General features: G+C 32.8%; 1 protein-coding gene across 1 annotated transcript; it reads right to left on the bottom strand.

Moving 5' to 3' along the window:
* Window positions 1-311: 311 nt before the first annotated feature.
* Window positions 312-1,825, bottom strand: LOC120216673 (eugenol synthase 2-like). Its single transcript, XM_039214029.1, has 5 exons — window positions 1,572-1,825; window positions 1,356-1,490; window positions 1,042-1,279; window positions 724-927; window positions 312-624 (listed from the first exon to the last, which is right to left on the bottom strand). Exons 1-5 carry the CDS (start codon window positions 1,752-1,754, stop codon window positions 458-460), a joined length of 927 nt encoding a protein of 308 aa, XP_039069960.1. The 5' UTR covers window positions 1,755-1,825; the 3' UTR covers window positions 312-457.
* Between the last annotated feature and the right edge of the window lie 14,799 nt (window positions 1,826-16,624).

Raw genomic sequence — 16,624 nt, 5'->3', positions numbered from 1 at the left:
GACACGAGAACCAGAAATGGTAATGGGTCGAGTTGAGTCATTACTCATTATATGACACTAGTGATAGGTTACACTTTTACGGTTCTTAATAATGGAGATTCTGTCGTTTTCCCCTGGTTAATCGATTCTGTTGTGTTTGGGCGAGGCATTTTAGAGAGGAAATCCATTTGTGGAGACGCATTTAGAATTCCATTTTGTTAATAATGTATGGATATGGATTCATGTTTCCACTGATTAGAGCAATATATGCAAGTAAATTCAATGACTGTTCAGTTCAAATTCATTGATAACAGAGAATTATAAGTAATGAGTAAAGCCAACAGGGGTTCTCATAGTTCATAATTTCAGAAACAACACCATGGTTCTCATTCGGATCGAATGATAATAAGTGTAAATCTCGGTGACAGCTTCTGGATTAGTATTAGTTTAGATTAACAACAAGGAGAAACGGTTCAAGTTAAACGAAACGACTGAGGTATTCTTCCACAGTGGTATATTTCACTTCAGGGTATAGTTCGGAAGCCTCGACTCCGAATGATGGTTCGATCTCAAAGTTGGTGTGATCTCCCTTGATAAAGATGGAATAATTGATGGACAATGCGATGTTGATTGGGATTGGTGCCTCTGCAAGAAAGAAATGATGGAGAAACCAACAAAATGCATAAATGTCAACATCGCCATAGTCTGATGAATAAAACAAGAGCAGGGCGGGAATTCAGCAACCTTGGATCTGTTTGAGAAGTTGGTCCTCGGGAACATATGTTTTGTCCAGGGTTTTGCCAATCAATTTCTCCCACAGTGCAACGAGGTCATTGAATGAGTAGATGTTTTTAGTAGGCTTGATGAACAGAATCTTGTTCAATGTTCTGGTGTCATCGACAGCTTTGATGGTGTAGGTGCCGATGTCACTTTCATAGTTGAAAACAGCTGCAAAATACAGTACGATATGAATAGGGAGCAATGCGATATCAATACCAGATATACATTACATGAGACATAGGGAAAACTGAGCATACTACTGATATTCACCCAAAGTTTTACCTTTGGCATTTCCGTCGCCTAGGATGACGGCCTTGTCTCTTGGGGGAGTGGTGGCTCCTGCCTGTGACAAATTTGGAAGAAAATAGCCCGCAAAACAGTTAGCCGCCACGTAAGTGTAAGGGATCCCTTCAGCCTCGATACTACGACGGATTTGAGCTTTGATTGCGAATGCTGATTTTGCCGGCTCAACCGCATGATGCCGGTCAACGTCAGTTCCAAATTCCGAAGGGAAAAATCTCTGTTCAAATAGAAAAGAAAAAACCCCTTACAATGGAATGAAGAATTCGCAAAAGAAAAAGAAAAGAGTAACTAACCTTGACGTTTCCAGCTTCTTTAATGGCAGCAATGATCTTAGCTTGATCTCCTAACAGCATGTGTCCTACTGCAGATATCACAACATCAACTTGCTTTATTGCCTTCACCAAGCTCTCATGATCGTAAAGGTCCCCCTGCGTGCAAAAAAAAACTTCACCACCCTAAATTTCGAATGTATGTGCCACATTCACAAAGAGCTCAAGATATGTACTTACGTACAACAATTGGACCCCTAAGTTCTTGAAGTTTTCAATGATTTTTCCCTTAACTGGATCAGAGATCGTAGTCTCTCTCACTAAAGCAAAAGTGGGATGACCCTCTTTTGCACTGGCTTCAACGATGAACTTTCCAATGTATCCGGTGCCTCCGATGATCAAAATCTTACTCTTTCCTGCCATTGTAGAATTCTTCGGCTACGTACACAGCTAGGAGGTTTTGAGTTATGCTTTTTCCTCTTTCCAAACGGAGCACTATTTATGGACGAAACGAGGGACGTGAAGTGGCAAGAATAGCCTTGTGGTTGGAACAATAGTGGTTCAAAACCATTAAGGACCACAAATTATTTCCATTAAACGCAAATTTGTTGGTGTGTCGTGTTGAAGTTTGTTAGGTGTGTAAAAGTACTAATTTATCTATCATTTTTACTTACAATTATGGTTAGATTCAAGTTAAATTTATTTGTATATTAATATTTCATGCATAACTATATATTTTCTTTTATTGTTGAGTTGATATTATATTTTTATTTTTTGTGTGTGAAAAAGATGTTGGTGTGTATTATTTTGTGCAGGATAATGCTAACGGGATAAATTCATCTCATTAAAGATAATCATGACACAAGGAGATAATTTCTAAAAGTTTAGATTTCCAAGAAGAGTTTAAAGAAGAAAAGAAGTATTAATTGTAAGGGATTTAAGGATAAAAATAAAAGAGATTTATTTCTTTTATTAGAAGAGATTTATTATATCTTTAATTAAAAGAGATTTAATAGCTCTTTTATTAGGATAAAAATTATTTTTCTCCAAGAAAAGAGGACACACACATCTACTATAAAAGAGAGAAGAAAACACACAAAAAAAGGGGCGTCTAGAGAGAGAAAAGGGAGCACGATTTTTTTTTTATTTTTTTTCTTTTCATGGATTGAGAAATTTTTATCTTATAATTTTTTTGCACTCATCCATGAACTGAACTAATTTGACTTTGGTTATTGAGATTTTGTGGTTGTGAGACTTTTGAATTTCTTTAAGTTCTCGATTATCTTTTTAATTCAAAGTTTGTTCATTCTTGGTTCTTTAATTGACTTTGAGTGAATTGAGAGAGGATCTCGAGAGTTTAATCTAATATCGGGAGAGTTAGATTCATGAAACGAATGAACACGATCTTCATTTGAACGAACGTTGGATAAAATTGATGTTCATCCATGGTTAACGCATGAATGTATCACAAATGCATGCATAATTGACCAATCTTTTGAAGTTAGAAATAACAAGAAGGCATTGAAGAACGCTCTATCGAGCTTTGAAGGAAAATACTCAGTTGCCCACGACAACTAATTACCTCGACAACTTGTTGTCTCGGCAATCAACGACTCAAACTTTTCAAAGAGATATTACACCACTAATCATGATAACTCAACTTTCTCTCTCACTTGATATTACTCTACTTCTATTTATTTTCACATTTATTTTATTTATTTACACTCTTACTCTTATTAATTTATTTCTTTTTATAATGCAAGAAGTTAAAATATAGAGTTTCATCAATACCTGTGAATACAATATATTTTCTATATTATAACTTATTATGTGTACATTTTTACTATTTGTGAAGCACTCAAATCACGCACTAAAGTTCTTGTTGGGCTGGGAGCAAACAGGATGTTAAAAATTCCATGTTATTCAAACCTCATTAGCTATTACTGGAAAAGTCTCCAAACCTAGTGGCGAAGCCACGTAGAGAATTGTAGGGACGATTGGCTCTAAAATATAAAAAAAATATTTCATGTATAATTTTTGACAAAAAATGAGAATATTACAAAGTAATAATTGAAATTTATTTGAAATATATTATAATTACTAATATATAATCATATTATACGTGGATTCATCAAATAGTAATATTAGGTATTAATTTATATAATTTTGTGATGATTTTTAAAATGTTATATTTTGAACCTTCAATCACAATTTTACGACTGTCGAAATCCAGTGTTGGAATTCGTTTTGATAGGTAATAGCCATCATGAATCCACAGCTCATATCCCTTTTAGTTTGATGTTCTAGAAATGGGATGAACCTGGCCAACATAACAAGTAATATCCGTTGTCTATTCAAGAATTGGTTAGGTAATGGCTATCATGAATTTTACACCTCATGTCCCGTTCAGTATGATATTTTAGATATGAAATGAACCTGGTCAACATAACAAGTAACATCCATTGCCAATTTCAAGAAATGTTATAATTATGTTATCAGCAGATTGTAATAGGTTACTTTGTCGTTTACTAAGGGCTTAAGTATACAAAATGTGTCAAATTTATGTTTTTTTTTCGAGTTTGGTATTTAACGTTTATTTAATTTCGGTTGATGTTTAACGTTTCATTCTGTTACTTAAAATAAATCAAGTCGTAACAAGTAATTAAGTTTGGTCGTTAAGGGACACATGTCACAAATTGATAATTTTAAAATTTTTATTTAAAATTAAAATTTGAAATTATATATATATTTTAAAAAGAAAACACAAATTTTGAAATAAATCCAAAACTTTGAAAAACCTTCATTTCAACCGCTAAACCTATGCCGATCGTTGCCTTTTGCCGTCAACGAAGCTCCACTCGACCTCCCCTCCCCTTACTGACCAAAACCCCCAATGAAATCGTGACCAATAGACGTTTGATCGGCTGTCGAAATCGCGTGGGATCACAATTTACATCCTAGGGTTCACGGGGTATAAACCGTTGATTCGTCATCGATCGGCCGTATATTGATCACGATTTTATGGGGGTTTTGGTCATCGAGGGGAGGTGAGGTCGGGTGAATCTTTGTCGACGGCAAAAGGCAGCGGACGGCGTGGTTTTGGGGGTTGAATGAAGGTTTCCAAAGTTTTGGGTTTATTTTAAAATTTGTTTTTTCTTTTTTAAAAATATATATATAATTTTAATTTTAAATAAAAATTATAAAATTACCAGGTTGTGACACATGTAACTTAATAGGGAGATTAAAACTGTTTACGGCCCGAACATCTAAATGAGTAACGTAATGAAACATTAGGTACCAAACTGAAACGAAATAAACGTTAGGTACTAAATTAAAAAAAAGAACATAAGTTTGACACCTTTTGTATACTTAAGCTTTTACTAAGCTACCTAAATTAACATTTAATGGGTCAAAATGTCTCTTTTATAGTGTATCAAGCTCGCGTTTCAGGCTTGAAATCGATTTAACTTAAGCACGGCACGGGAAATGGTCCAGTGGGCCTTCACTTCATACTCTTTGCGTTGGCCCAAACCTTAGATCTAGTACAGAATGAATTCTGCAGCAGTCTCGTAGGTTTACTTCTTTATTGTGGTGGAGACTAGAAAGCAATATGAGCAATGAAGAATAAGTAATTTTACAGCTTATCATAAAAGAATACTTTTAAAGAAAAACACAATCACAGAATTGTTGTTGTCTTGAATGCGACTCTTCCATGTTCAGATGTTTTATGTTTTGATGATTATATTACAAGAGATGATATGTTTCTGAGAAGTAAACAAGAACCTGATAGGCTTATTTTTCAACCCATGCATTTCACCTTTTTTCTTTCCTTTTGTGTTTCTAGTTACTTTTTTACCTTCAGAAAAATAAGATAAAAATGGCAGAGAGAAGAGGGTAAAAAGAGAGAAAACTTGCAATCCTGCCAGTTGATTGCAGAACAAATCTTATTTCCAAACATGTGTCTGAATATGTGTTGGACACAGGGATACATTAGATGCGCTGACAAAAGATAGGTTTAGGAGGTAAAGATTAAGTACTGATTCCAGTGTCTTTGTCAGCAAGGTTTGCAATGTGGAACTGCGATGTGTAGCTATTAGTAGGGCCATCGGGAACAGAAGGCTCATTCAAGAACGCCCAATTGCTCCTCGTCCACCTACGGAAACACTAAACGTTAAACAAAAACTGTCAACATTTTTTGTCTCAACGAGTGGACTAAGCTTAGCTACCTACCACCCATTATTCTCTATGATATTCTCCGTGACCGGGAAACCCTGTTTTGCACGAGGTAATGGCATGGAGCTTGATCTCATAAATTTACTTCCATTCTCCTCGAATCGAGTTTCCTTTTTGGAAATGGCAATAAGATATATACTATTTCAGTAAAACTTTGTGCATGTCTAAATCTTTAATACTAAAGAAACTGTACCTGCAGCTGGTTGCTGCTATCTGATGGACTATGAATAGCCTTTAGATGATCTTCCTCCGTTTTCTTCTTTGATTTCCAGTAAGCTTGGATCTCTTCCTTGGTAAGTGATCGATTCCTTAGGAGTATTGCTGAAAGATTTTCAAGCAGGAAGGAAAACACAATGGAAACATTATGGCATGTTGGATAAAGCAGATAAGAATTTACCGCTATTAACCTGATTCAGAATCTGATACGGGAGAATCCCATCCTGCCATTAGAGAACCCATTTCACTGATGACCTTTCACTTGCTTGGACCAAAACTGTCCCGTAGCAAATATCTTGAGAAAAAGCGTTTTATATAGATGAGTGGGGTCTCATCTTTTCCATCATTTTCTATCGGGGAGTTCACCTTTTTTCTCGTTCTTGTCATCAAAACCTTGTTTCCTCTTCATGTGGACATGGAAAATGAAGACAGAAGGGCCAACTTGTAGGCTGATGCACGCGTTTTGATCTTATTTGTCTGTGATGGTTTCTTTTCTCCTAATATGAAGTATTCAACTCGCAAATTGATCATTCCACATCCATTAATATACCGGATTACCAAAATGTTAGCCCCATATATCTCAGGTTCTTATGGGGAATTTTCTTATATCTGAAATCTACACTTGACGTATTCCAGCCCCCGAAAGTTGGCAGATCATACATTTTTCATGCATATGTTTCAAAATATCTTGCGCTACTTTATAAATGTTCTAAATCATCAATATCAACATTTTCATCCTCACGATTGTAGGGGAAATTCACGGTCTTTTATTTTGATGTAACTACAAATAAATAAGTATAGGATGATTAAAAAACAAATATTAACTGTAAGGTAAAAAAACAAACAAATGCACCGACATATAACATTTTAATTAATGTTCTTGAAGCATGTCTAGTCGGATTGATGGAAGAGGTAGTTGAAGCTTTCTTAAAACGGGTAGGCATAGGTTTGATCCAACTCTTACCGTCAATCCTGTTTTCCGTCAAGAAAATCCCTGTCTCATTGTCTGTCAGCTAGTTTCCGGAACTGCATCAATGGCTTCTAGTATAGTCTCCATTTCCTGATTGGTCGACAATTATAAGAATGGCAGTGGAAGTTAAGGCAGCATCTGTCCGACAGCATGCAAGCATGAAAATGAATAAACTCAACAAATATGCAAACACAGCTAGAATAAGCAGGAGCCATTGTTGACATGATCAAGGTGATGCAGTAAATGAAAATGAAGTGTGCTGTACATCGAGTTTCAAGCAACCGTATATGCATATTATTAGAAAAAGACGACGGTGGCCTCTAATACAAGTAGCCGGCAAGTGGAAATTTTGGGGTAGTTCAACAGACCAATCCGATGCCGCCATTTCATTTTCCTCGAGATACTCAAGGCTTGTACTTGAGAACATGAATGATCATTTATTTATTTTAGATCCTAAAAAGTGATGGATATCTTCTTCTCTGATCGAAGCTTTCAGATATAATTATATAATTACATCTAAATCTAATTATATGATAGCTTTTTAAGTGTACCCTTGTTGTAGTTATATAAATTATCTTGTTGTTTTTGTTTATTTAAATAATTAAATTAACTGAAATTTTCAATTTCAATTTTATAAATTATAAATGGATTTAAATTATAATGAATAGGGTTGGGTTAGATTGGATATGAGTGTTGGGCATAGCTTTAAATATAGATGGAATTGAACCAAAATTAAAAATATTGACTAAACTGATGGATTGAATTTATTGACTTAATAAATCCAAAAACTTGACTTAATTAGGTTTAACTAATTCACTTAATTGAATTAATTAAATTTTTGTTGATCCAAAACAAAAGGCTTAAGAACAAAATTTATCAAATTTTTTTAACTCAATACGTGATTTAACTCTCAAATTAAATTAATTTTGCCATTATGATATTTAAACTTTCTCGTCTTACTCATACATCTAAAGTATTTGTTATAACATGAGCAATTATATTATAAGCATTTCTCACTATCCTGGATTGATATCATTTTTCCCCCTAAAAATAATACACTCAACGTATACTAAGGGGCTTGGAGTTTGGACTAGAAACATGGGCTTTCGACGAAAAATGTTATGCAGGCAGCAAAACCCAAATGGAGTCAATTTCATTCTCGGACATACGAATTCGTTGCAAGATCGTTCATTCTCTGCCAGTCCCTTGATATTTGTATATCATTTCCGTTCGATGATCCGATCTTGATTAATATTGAGATTGGTCTATTATTTTTTAATATATTAATTATTGTTTCTATTAAATTCAACTCGAATTTAAAATGACACAATTTAATTGAAAAGTAATAAACATAGTTTGATTAAAAGTATAAATTTTATTAAATTAATTTTTTTATAAAGTAGCCTTTTATTTTATTTAGTTTTCTTTATAATCAAATATTTATCCCTATAAATAAATATTAAGGGTAAGAGTTAGATATCGAGTTTTTCTTTCTTCAAAATCCTCTTGTATTTTCTTCCTTCATATTAGCGAAATTCTTCTCCTATGCCTGTGATTTTTTTTTTCTTTTGGGTTTTCCACCTAAATCTTGGTGGTTTTTTTGATCGTATTTATTTGTTTGCCGATAATCGTTCTAATATTATAACAAATTGGTATCAGAGCTTTGAGTTCAAGATTATCGCAATAATAAAGTATGATATTCTGCTATTGGATCAAAATAATAGGTTCTTGCTGTGGGAGATGAAGATTCATGATGTCACCACACAATTGGACTTAGACGATGTATTAAAAGAGTTTTATAGGAAGATATCGTAGATTGAATGAATGAAGAAAAGTGTAAGGATCATAAGGTCCTATCTCAGATACGTTTACACTTATCAAATCAAATCTTGTAGGATGTGTTGAAAGAAAAAAAATTGCTTCTTTGTAGGTGAAATTGAAGTAATTATGCATACATAAATTGTTGACCAACATGTTGCACTTAAAGCATCATCTTTTTTTGCTCAAGTTGGTGAAAGGTTCGTCTCTTGAAGAGCACCTAACCGCATTCAAGGAAATTGTCTCTAATCTAGAAACTTTTGAAATGTGTCACAATTTATGAACGAAAATAAGAGAATAGGGATTTAGAAATAGAATGAGGATTGAAGAAGATAAATTTCATTCATTAACATCATAAAAAAATTCCTTCATACAACCGTTGTATATAAGGATCTACTAACAAACTACATAACTTATTTGCTTACAAGTGTCCTAGAGTTGTCCCTAGTGTAACAGATCAGTAAATGGTTGGTTTCACAATCAAATTGGGCTTTCTCGTTGGGTTTATATCCCCTTCAGTTGGTTTGGTTCCCTCTCTTTGGACTAGCCCATTTTTCATTTTAGGTAACCCATCTTTTACAATCTCCTTAACACCTGATTATTCTCTTTGCCCCAATTTCATTTATGTCTCAATCCCTAACATTGCAATTCCTAGCCCGCATTTATCCCAAATTCCCAATTGTGTCTTTGAATTCTTTCTGATTACATCTTCTTTTGCCCTTTTAGCCATAACAATACCTCCCCATTCAACTGATCCTTGTCCCCAAAGATCAAAATCAAGAAATTATGAGTGAAGAACCAAGACGTCTTCCTAGGTAGCGTTTTTCGATCCCATGTTTTTCAATTGCACTAAGAGCTTTGTTATTGCGTAATTGTTCCTTTTGACTACTCGTTTATCCAAAATCGACGCAGGGTAAACTTTCATCTGACTGTCTAGTCCTATTTCTGGCGAATCCACTGAGGTAATCTTCTATTCCCCAATATTATTCTTTAAAAGGCTTACATGAAAAACGAGATAGATTCTAAAATGGTCTGATAATTTCATCTTGTAAGCTATTGACCTAATTCTTTAGATAATTGTGTAGGGTTCATAATATTGAGTTACAAGCTTCAGATTCTTACGAATTGCCAAAGAAGATTGCTGGTATGGTTGCAATTTCATGTAAACTTTGCATCCTACCTAAAATTCCTTACCACTCTTTTTTTATCAACATAAAATTTTATGCGTGTTTGAGCCTTCAGTAGTTGTTCTTTCAAAAGTATGTTCATGTTTTCTCTGGTAGTCAACAATTCTTGAATTATGTTGTGTCATCTTTAAGATAGGATTTGAGGTTTGTACCCATACATTGCCTCGAAAGGAGTTATAATACCCAATGCAGTGTAAAAGTTGGTGTTGTACCACCACTTTGCTTGGGGTAACTAGTCAACATATCCCTTAGGTTTAAGAAAACACATGTTCCTTAGGTATTTTTCCACACATTAATTAACTCTTTCAGTTTGACCATCTTTCTTCGGATGGTAGGTAGTGCTGAAAAGAGTTGTTGTTCCAGTTTGCTTCATGAATTCCTTCAAGAACACACCAGTGAAAAGTTTATCTCTGTCAGAGATAGTTGTTTTAGGCTAACCATGTAATTTATAAACTTGAGTGAAATAAATCTTGGTTAAATCAGTTGATGTGTAAGGATGAGCAAGTGGAAGAAAGTGAGAATATTTTGTAAATCTGTCTACAATCACCCATATGATGTTAAACTTATTAGAGAGGGATAAACCTTCAATAAAATCCATTGTAATTACCACCCATGCTTGTTGGGGAATATATAGAGATTGTAGAAGACCATGTTTATTTGTATGATCTATTTTTGTCATTTGACAAACTTCACATTGTTGAATAAACTCTCTGATCTGTTTTTTCAACCCATGCTAAAAGTAATAGGGTTGGACTCTATATAGTATAGCTTGAACCCCTGAGTGAGCACAAATAGCAGACTCATATAACAAAGATGTAATATGTTTTCTCAATTCACCCTTTTTCCCTACATAAACCTTCTTGTTACATCTCAAAATTCCCTTACTAAAAGACCATTGGTCATTTTCACCCTTAGAAATACACAAAGCTGTAACGTTTCCAGGAGTAAAGTCATATTCCTCACAGCTGCTTTCAATCTTCCCGACCCATTGTGGAATTATAGTAGTAGCAGACAAATTATGATTTCCTTTTCTATATTGAATAAAATAACTAAGCCAAACAGTTTTGTTAAGCCCTTCTTTTGAATAACAATAGTCAATATTTGCTCTAACAGATAATTTAGAGCTTCATGGTCTGTTTTGATGACAAAAGGAATACCTTCAAAATAATGTCACCATTTTTATACTGCCATTAAAATAGTTAGGTATTCCCTCTCATAGACTGATAAATCAGAATGCTTAGGATTTAAAGTCATGCTTAAATAAGCCAAAGGTTTCCCGTCTTGAGATAAAACAACTCTCATCCCTGTAGAACTAGCATCTGTCTCTAAACAAAAGGGCTTTTTAAAAGCAGGTAATGATAACACAGGAGCTTTACACATGCCTAACTTTAAATTTTCAAAAGCTTCTATAGCCTCGGGTGTCCACAAAAAAATATTTTTCTTTATTATATCAGTCAGGAGTTTATTGATGATACCATAATTCTGAATGAACTTTCTGTAATAACCTGTCAGTCCAAGAAATCCTCTAAGGGATTTTAAGTTTTTTGGTAACTTCCACTCCTTCATTGCTTCCACTTTTGAAGAATCAGTAGCAACTCCCTCTGCAAAAATTATATGCTCCAAATAGTCCACTTGCTTTTGTTCAAAGAAATATTTGTTTCTCCTAGCAAACAATTTATGTTATAGAAGTACTCTAAAAACATTTTCCAAATGTTTCACTTGCTCAACCAAAGTTTTGCTATAAATGAGAATATCGTAAAAAACTAATACAAATTTTCTCAAAAAATGTCCAAATACCTCATTCATCAAAGACTGAAAAGTGGTTGGCGCATTGGTGAGGCCAAATAGCATTACTTTGAATTCAAAGTGGCCATGGTGGGTTTTAAAAGCAGTTTTCTCAATATCCTCTTTCCTTATTCTAATATTCTAATTGCATGATCTAAGATTAATCTTAGAGAAGTACTTAAAGCCTGTCAGTTCATCCAAAAGATCATTTACTATTGGGATTGGAAATTTGTTCTTCACTGTCATTGTATTCAATTGTCTACAGTCAACACACATCCTTCATAAACCATCTTTCTTTTTTACAAGTAAAAAAGGAGAAGAAAATAAACTCTTGCTGGTTTGAATGATGGATGATGTCATCATGTTCTTGACATGTCTTTCAACTTTAGCCTTCTGGTATGGGGAAATTGATAGGGTCTTAGATTAACAGGCTATGACCCCTCCTTAAGAACTATAACATGATCATGATGTCTCTCAGGTGGCATAGTTGTTAGTTTAACAAAGACATCACCAAAATTATCCATCACTTACTGCAACTCTTCAGAAACTATTGATTATTTTTCCTTAGCGAGCATCAAACAAATTTTCCTAGAAAATTCAGAATCTTTAGCAACCATTTTTTGCAGTCTATTTTCAGAAATGATCTTCGCCGTCGGTGTCTTTTTCTCAACTTGCAACACAATTTCTTGTCCCTTTTCTGAAAAGTCAAAGTTAAAGCATTAAAGCTAGAAATGAAGTAGCTTTCTCCTAAGTGAGGATTCTGCTCAATCATGAAAAGCAGAAATTCATCAAACTTTTCATGACATTCTTCCACTGTACCTTTTTACAGTAACTTACTAAATTCATCAACTATATTAGTATATAATTCATCACCAAACCTATGGCATAAATCAGATTCAGACTCATGCTATGTCAGTCGATGTTTACACATTATGTAGCCATTAAACCAACTTTTAACTTTACCTGTTAAGTACATGGTAGCTATCTCCACTTGCTAAAGATCAAGAATAACATAAATATGGAAATACTTTTGGCATTTTTTTTACTCAACTCCTGGGAATTTTCCCATAAAAAAACTGTAGATCAATTTTTAGCTTACTATAAAAAATCCCTGCAATTCCACCCCTAGGTTTTTCTGCATAAACTTATATGGTAAGTCATTTGAGGTAGTGCATGTAGGTTTATACATTGTTGTGTTGTTGTTTAGCTCATGAGGTGTAGGCTTAGAAGCTAAAATTTCAGGCTCATCAGGTTTATAAGATTATTTCTCACGATCATCAAGTACTGTGATTTGTAAATGTGCCTTACATGTTTGAGTATCCGTCATTTTTCTCTCCAGCTTTTGGCTACTCACAAGGGTAACTGGTACAATTTCATATGTAGTTTTTGACAGTAGTTGCAAAATCTTCTGAATATGTCCATGATTTTCAGTAGAATGAGCTTTCAAATTATTGAGACGTTCTTTCAAAGTTGCTAGTTGCTTCTCCAACCATTTTGGCAGTGGTTTTGGTATAGATTCAATAACTGGTTCTTTTGTTTCTGCGAACTTAGTTTCAACCATTTTTTTATTTTTCTTTGATTTTCCTAACTTGAAAAATTTTATAACTTTAGGATCCAAAAAACTGAGCTCTAGATACCAATTGTCAGAATTTAGGAACGAAAATAGGAGAATATGGATTTAGAAATAGAAGGAAGATTGAAGAAAAGAACATTCCATTCATTAACATCATAAAAAGCATTCATTCATACAACCATTGTATATAAGGATCTACTAACAAACTACACCATTTATTTGCTTACAAGTGTCCTAGAGTTTTCATTTAGTGTAACATATCAGTAAACAACTAGTTTCTCAATCAAATTGGGCTTCCTCATTGGGTTTATCTCTTCTTCAGTTGGTTTGGTCCCCTCTTCTTGGACTAACCCATTTTCCACTTCAGGTAACCTATCCTTTACAATCTTCTTAACACCTAATTTTTCTCTTTTCCCCAATTTCATTTATAACTCAATCCCTAACATCGTAATCCCTAGCCCATATTTATCCCCAATTCCCAATCGTGCATTCAATTTCTTTTTTATTACATCATCTTCTGCCCCTTCAGCCATGACAAAGAGATGTATGACCAAAAAAACTTAGGATTGATCCTCATATATTCGTTGTCTTCTTCCTACTCATCTTTCAGAGACAGAATCTTGTATAATCATGAAATACTTACTCTTAAAGAAGTTTACAATGGCTTGTACTCATTTGACAAGATGAAACATTTTGTATATGGTTCCAAGCCCCAAGCAGAGGGTCTCATGGTGCATGGATCGACTAGTTCATATCGTATGAGAAAAGAAGAACATTTTTATGATAGTAAAGAAAGGAGCAGATCAAACTCTTTCAACAGAGGTAAAACTTGTCAATTTTATAAAAAAAATATAATATTAAAACGGAGTGTTACAAGTTACAGAATAAAACCAAAAGTGAAGTTGAAAAGCATAACTTTAAAAAATCTGGTGAAGTTGGTGTAGAAGAGAAGTGTAATGATGAAGAACTCCTAGTTTTAGATTATGACAACTCTATAACAAACGATGCATGAATACTTAAGTATAGTTGTAGTTTTCATATGAGTACCAATTGTGACTGGTTTGCGATGTATAAAGTTGTATCTACAGGTGATGCATTTTCAGGAAATAATATTCCTTATAGAGTCACATGTATTAGCAAAATCAAGATTAAGATGTTCGATGAGATTGTTCGAACACTTGGTAATAAGAGATATGTTCCAAATCTAAGTAGTAATCTAATTTCATTAGGTATCCTAGATTTAAAAGGGTACAAATTCTATAGTGCAGGCGAAGCTATGAAAATTTGCAATAGCTCTCTTGTTGGTGTAGAGAAAAATTGCCAAGTTTTATGTTCTACAAGGTTCAATAATTTTAGATAATACAACTGATGTTTTATCCTTCGTGTCAAATAACATTTTTACTGGTAAAATTATTTTTACTAGATTAAGCAAAATAAGATTTTTTGTCGAAAAAATATCTATTGGCATAACAATTATGTGAAGAAGAAAAGAGTTCAATTTCGCTGGTATAACGAATTTGAAAATAAAATTATCATTGATGATTGGAATCGTGTTGTGCATGATATTATTCATGGTGATACATTTGTGAGTAAAGTTGACACTTATTATAACCATATTGATGTGAAGACTAAATCCAAGCTTAGAAAAAGCTTGGATTCAGTCGGTGTTCATTATTGAAGATTCCCCGTTGGATGGGTGTTGGAAGAGTTTGAGAACTTGTTTGTTGAAGTAAAGAATTGTTTTTTTCTTGAATTTGGGTGTTTTGTCTTGAATCCTTTGTACTTTCAGATTTTGTGTCAAGGTGGAGTTTTGCTAAAATTGACTCAAATTCAAATTGACACATTTTAATTGGAAAATAATAAACCTAGTTTGATTAAAAGTAGAGAACTTTATAAAAGCAAAAAACTTTATTAAAGTAGCTTTTTACTTTATTTAGTTTTTATTATAATTAAGTATTTATCCCTATAAATAGATACTAAGGGTGTATTTGGATCGCGAAATATTACATTACCAAGGGGACTATTTTTTTCCCGGAATTGTATTCCCACGTTTGGTTCACGAAATCTTACATTACCGGGAATACTACATTACAAATAGTAGCATTTTTTGGTTAAAATGGTGGGAATGTCATTACCTCCAAATTCTTAGGTAATATTACATTCTCACCACTTTGGACAATAATACCCTTGGACTAATGAATTCTTTTTATAATGATCCTTCTAAATTCTTATTTTTTATACTTTACTCAAAATTATAATAATAATAATAATATACAAAGAGTTTGATTTACTATAATATTAATAATTTTGATAATTTAAAATATTTTATATTTTTAATATTCAATATTTTACTATTTATAATTTTATGGGATAAAAAATAGTATTATTGTAAAAATGTAATTATTTAAAATAATATTTTACTACCATACTATAATTTTATATTATATTATATTTTATATAAATAAATATGATAATTATGAACATTATTTAAAAATATAAATTTAATATACTAATTATATTAATTATATATTAAATGTAATTTCTCCTCAAAAGTTAGATAGTATAACGATTAAAATATATTTTTATGAATTTCATTCAAATATTTATAAATTAATATTAAAATTTAACTTTAAAAAAAATATATCTAGAGGATAATTTGGTAAAATATGCATCCAAGTAATCTTATATTCCTCCAACCAAACATTGTAATCTTGCATTTCTTCTAAACAAACCAAACAAGGTAATACAATATTCCCATAGTAATGTTACATTTCAGTAATGTTATTCCCAAAGGTAATCTTACATTCCGTGAACCAAACGCCCCCTAAGGGTAAGTGTTCGATATTAAGTTTTTCTTTCTCCAAAATCCTCTTATATTTTCTTCCTTCACATTAGTGAAATTCTTATCCTCTGTCTAGGTTTTTCGCTTTTGGGTTTTCCATGTAAATCTTGGTGATCTTTGTTTTTTCTTTTTCAATCATGTTTATTTGTTTGAAGATAATTGTTTCGATATTATAACAAAAATAAAATGGTAAACTATACATTTAGTACCTAAACTATTAGTTTTGGTCCGTTTTAGTATCTAAACTTTCAATTATTTTAAAACCACACCTAACGTTTAGTTTTCATTTCATTTTAGTATCCTTCCGTTAAAAACATAATATGTTTAGTTCCTAAACTATCAGTTTTGGTCCATTTTAATACCTAAACATTCATTTTTTTTCAAAACTTAACATTAAATTTTGAACATGATATTAAAATGAAACAAAAACTAGAGTTTTTAATAACGGATACTAAAATGAAACAAAAACTAAACTTTACGTGTGATTTTAAAAAATTAAAAATTTATGTACTAAAACAAATCAAAACTATTAATTTATATATTAAACGTGTAATTTACCTAAAATAAAATGGTGCAATGTAATGCCCATTGTGCAAGGATATGAGCGGCCACATTTACATCTTGCCGCGTAAATTGAATCCGAATATGTATAATAGCAACAAGTATACC

Source organism: Hibiscus syriacus, unplaced genomic scaffold (genome assembly GCF_006381635.1).
Source record: "Hibiscus syriacus cultivar Baekdansim isolate YM2019G1 unplaced genomic scaffold, ASM638163v2 tig00110163_pilon, whole genome shotgun sequence".
NCBI lineage: Eukaryota > Viridiplantae > Streptophyta > Magnoliopsida > Malvales > Malvaceae > Hibiscus > Hibiscus syriacus.
This window is presented reverse-complemented; position numbering and strand designations above follow the sequence as displayed.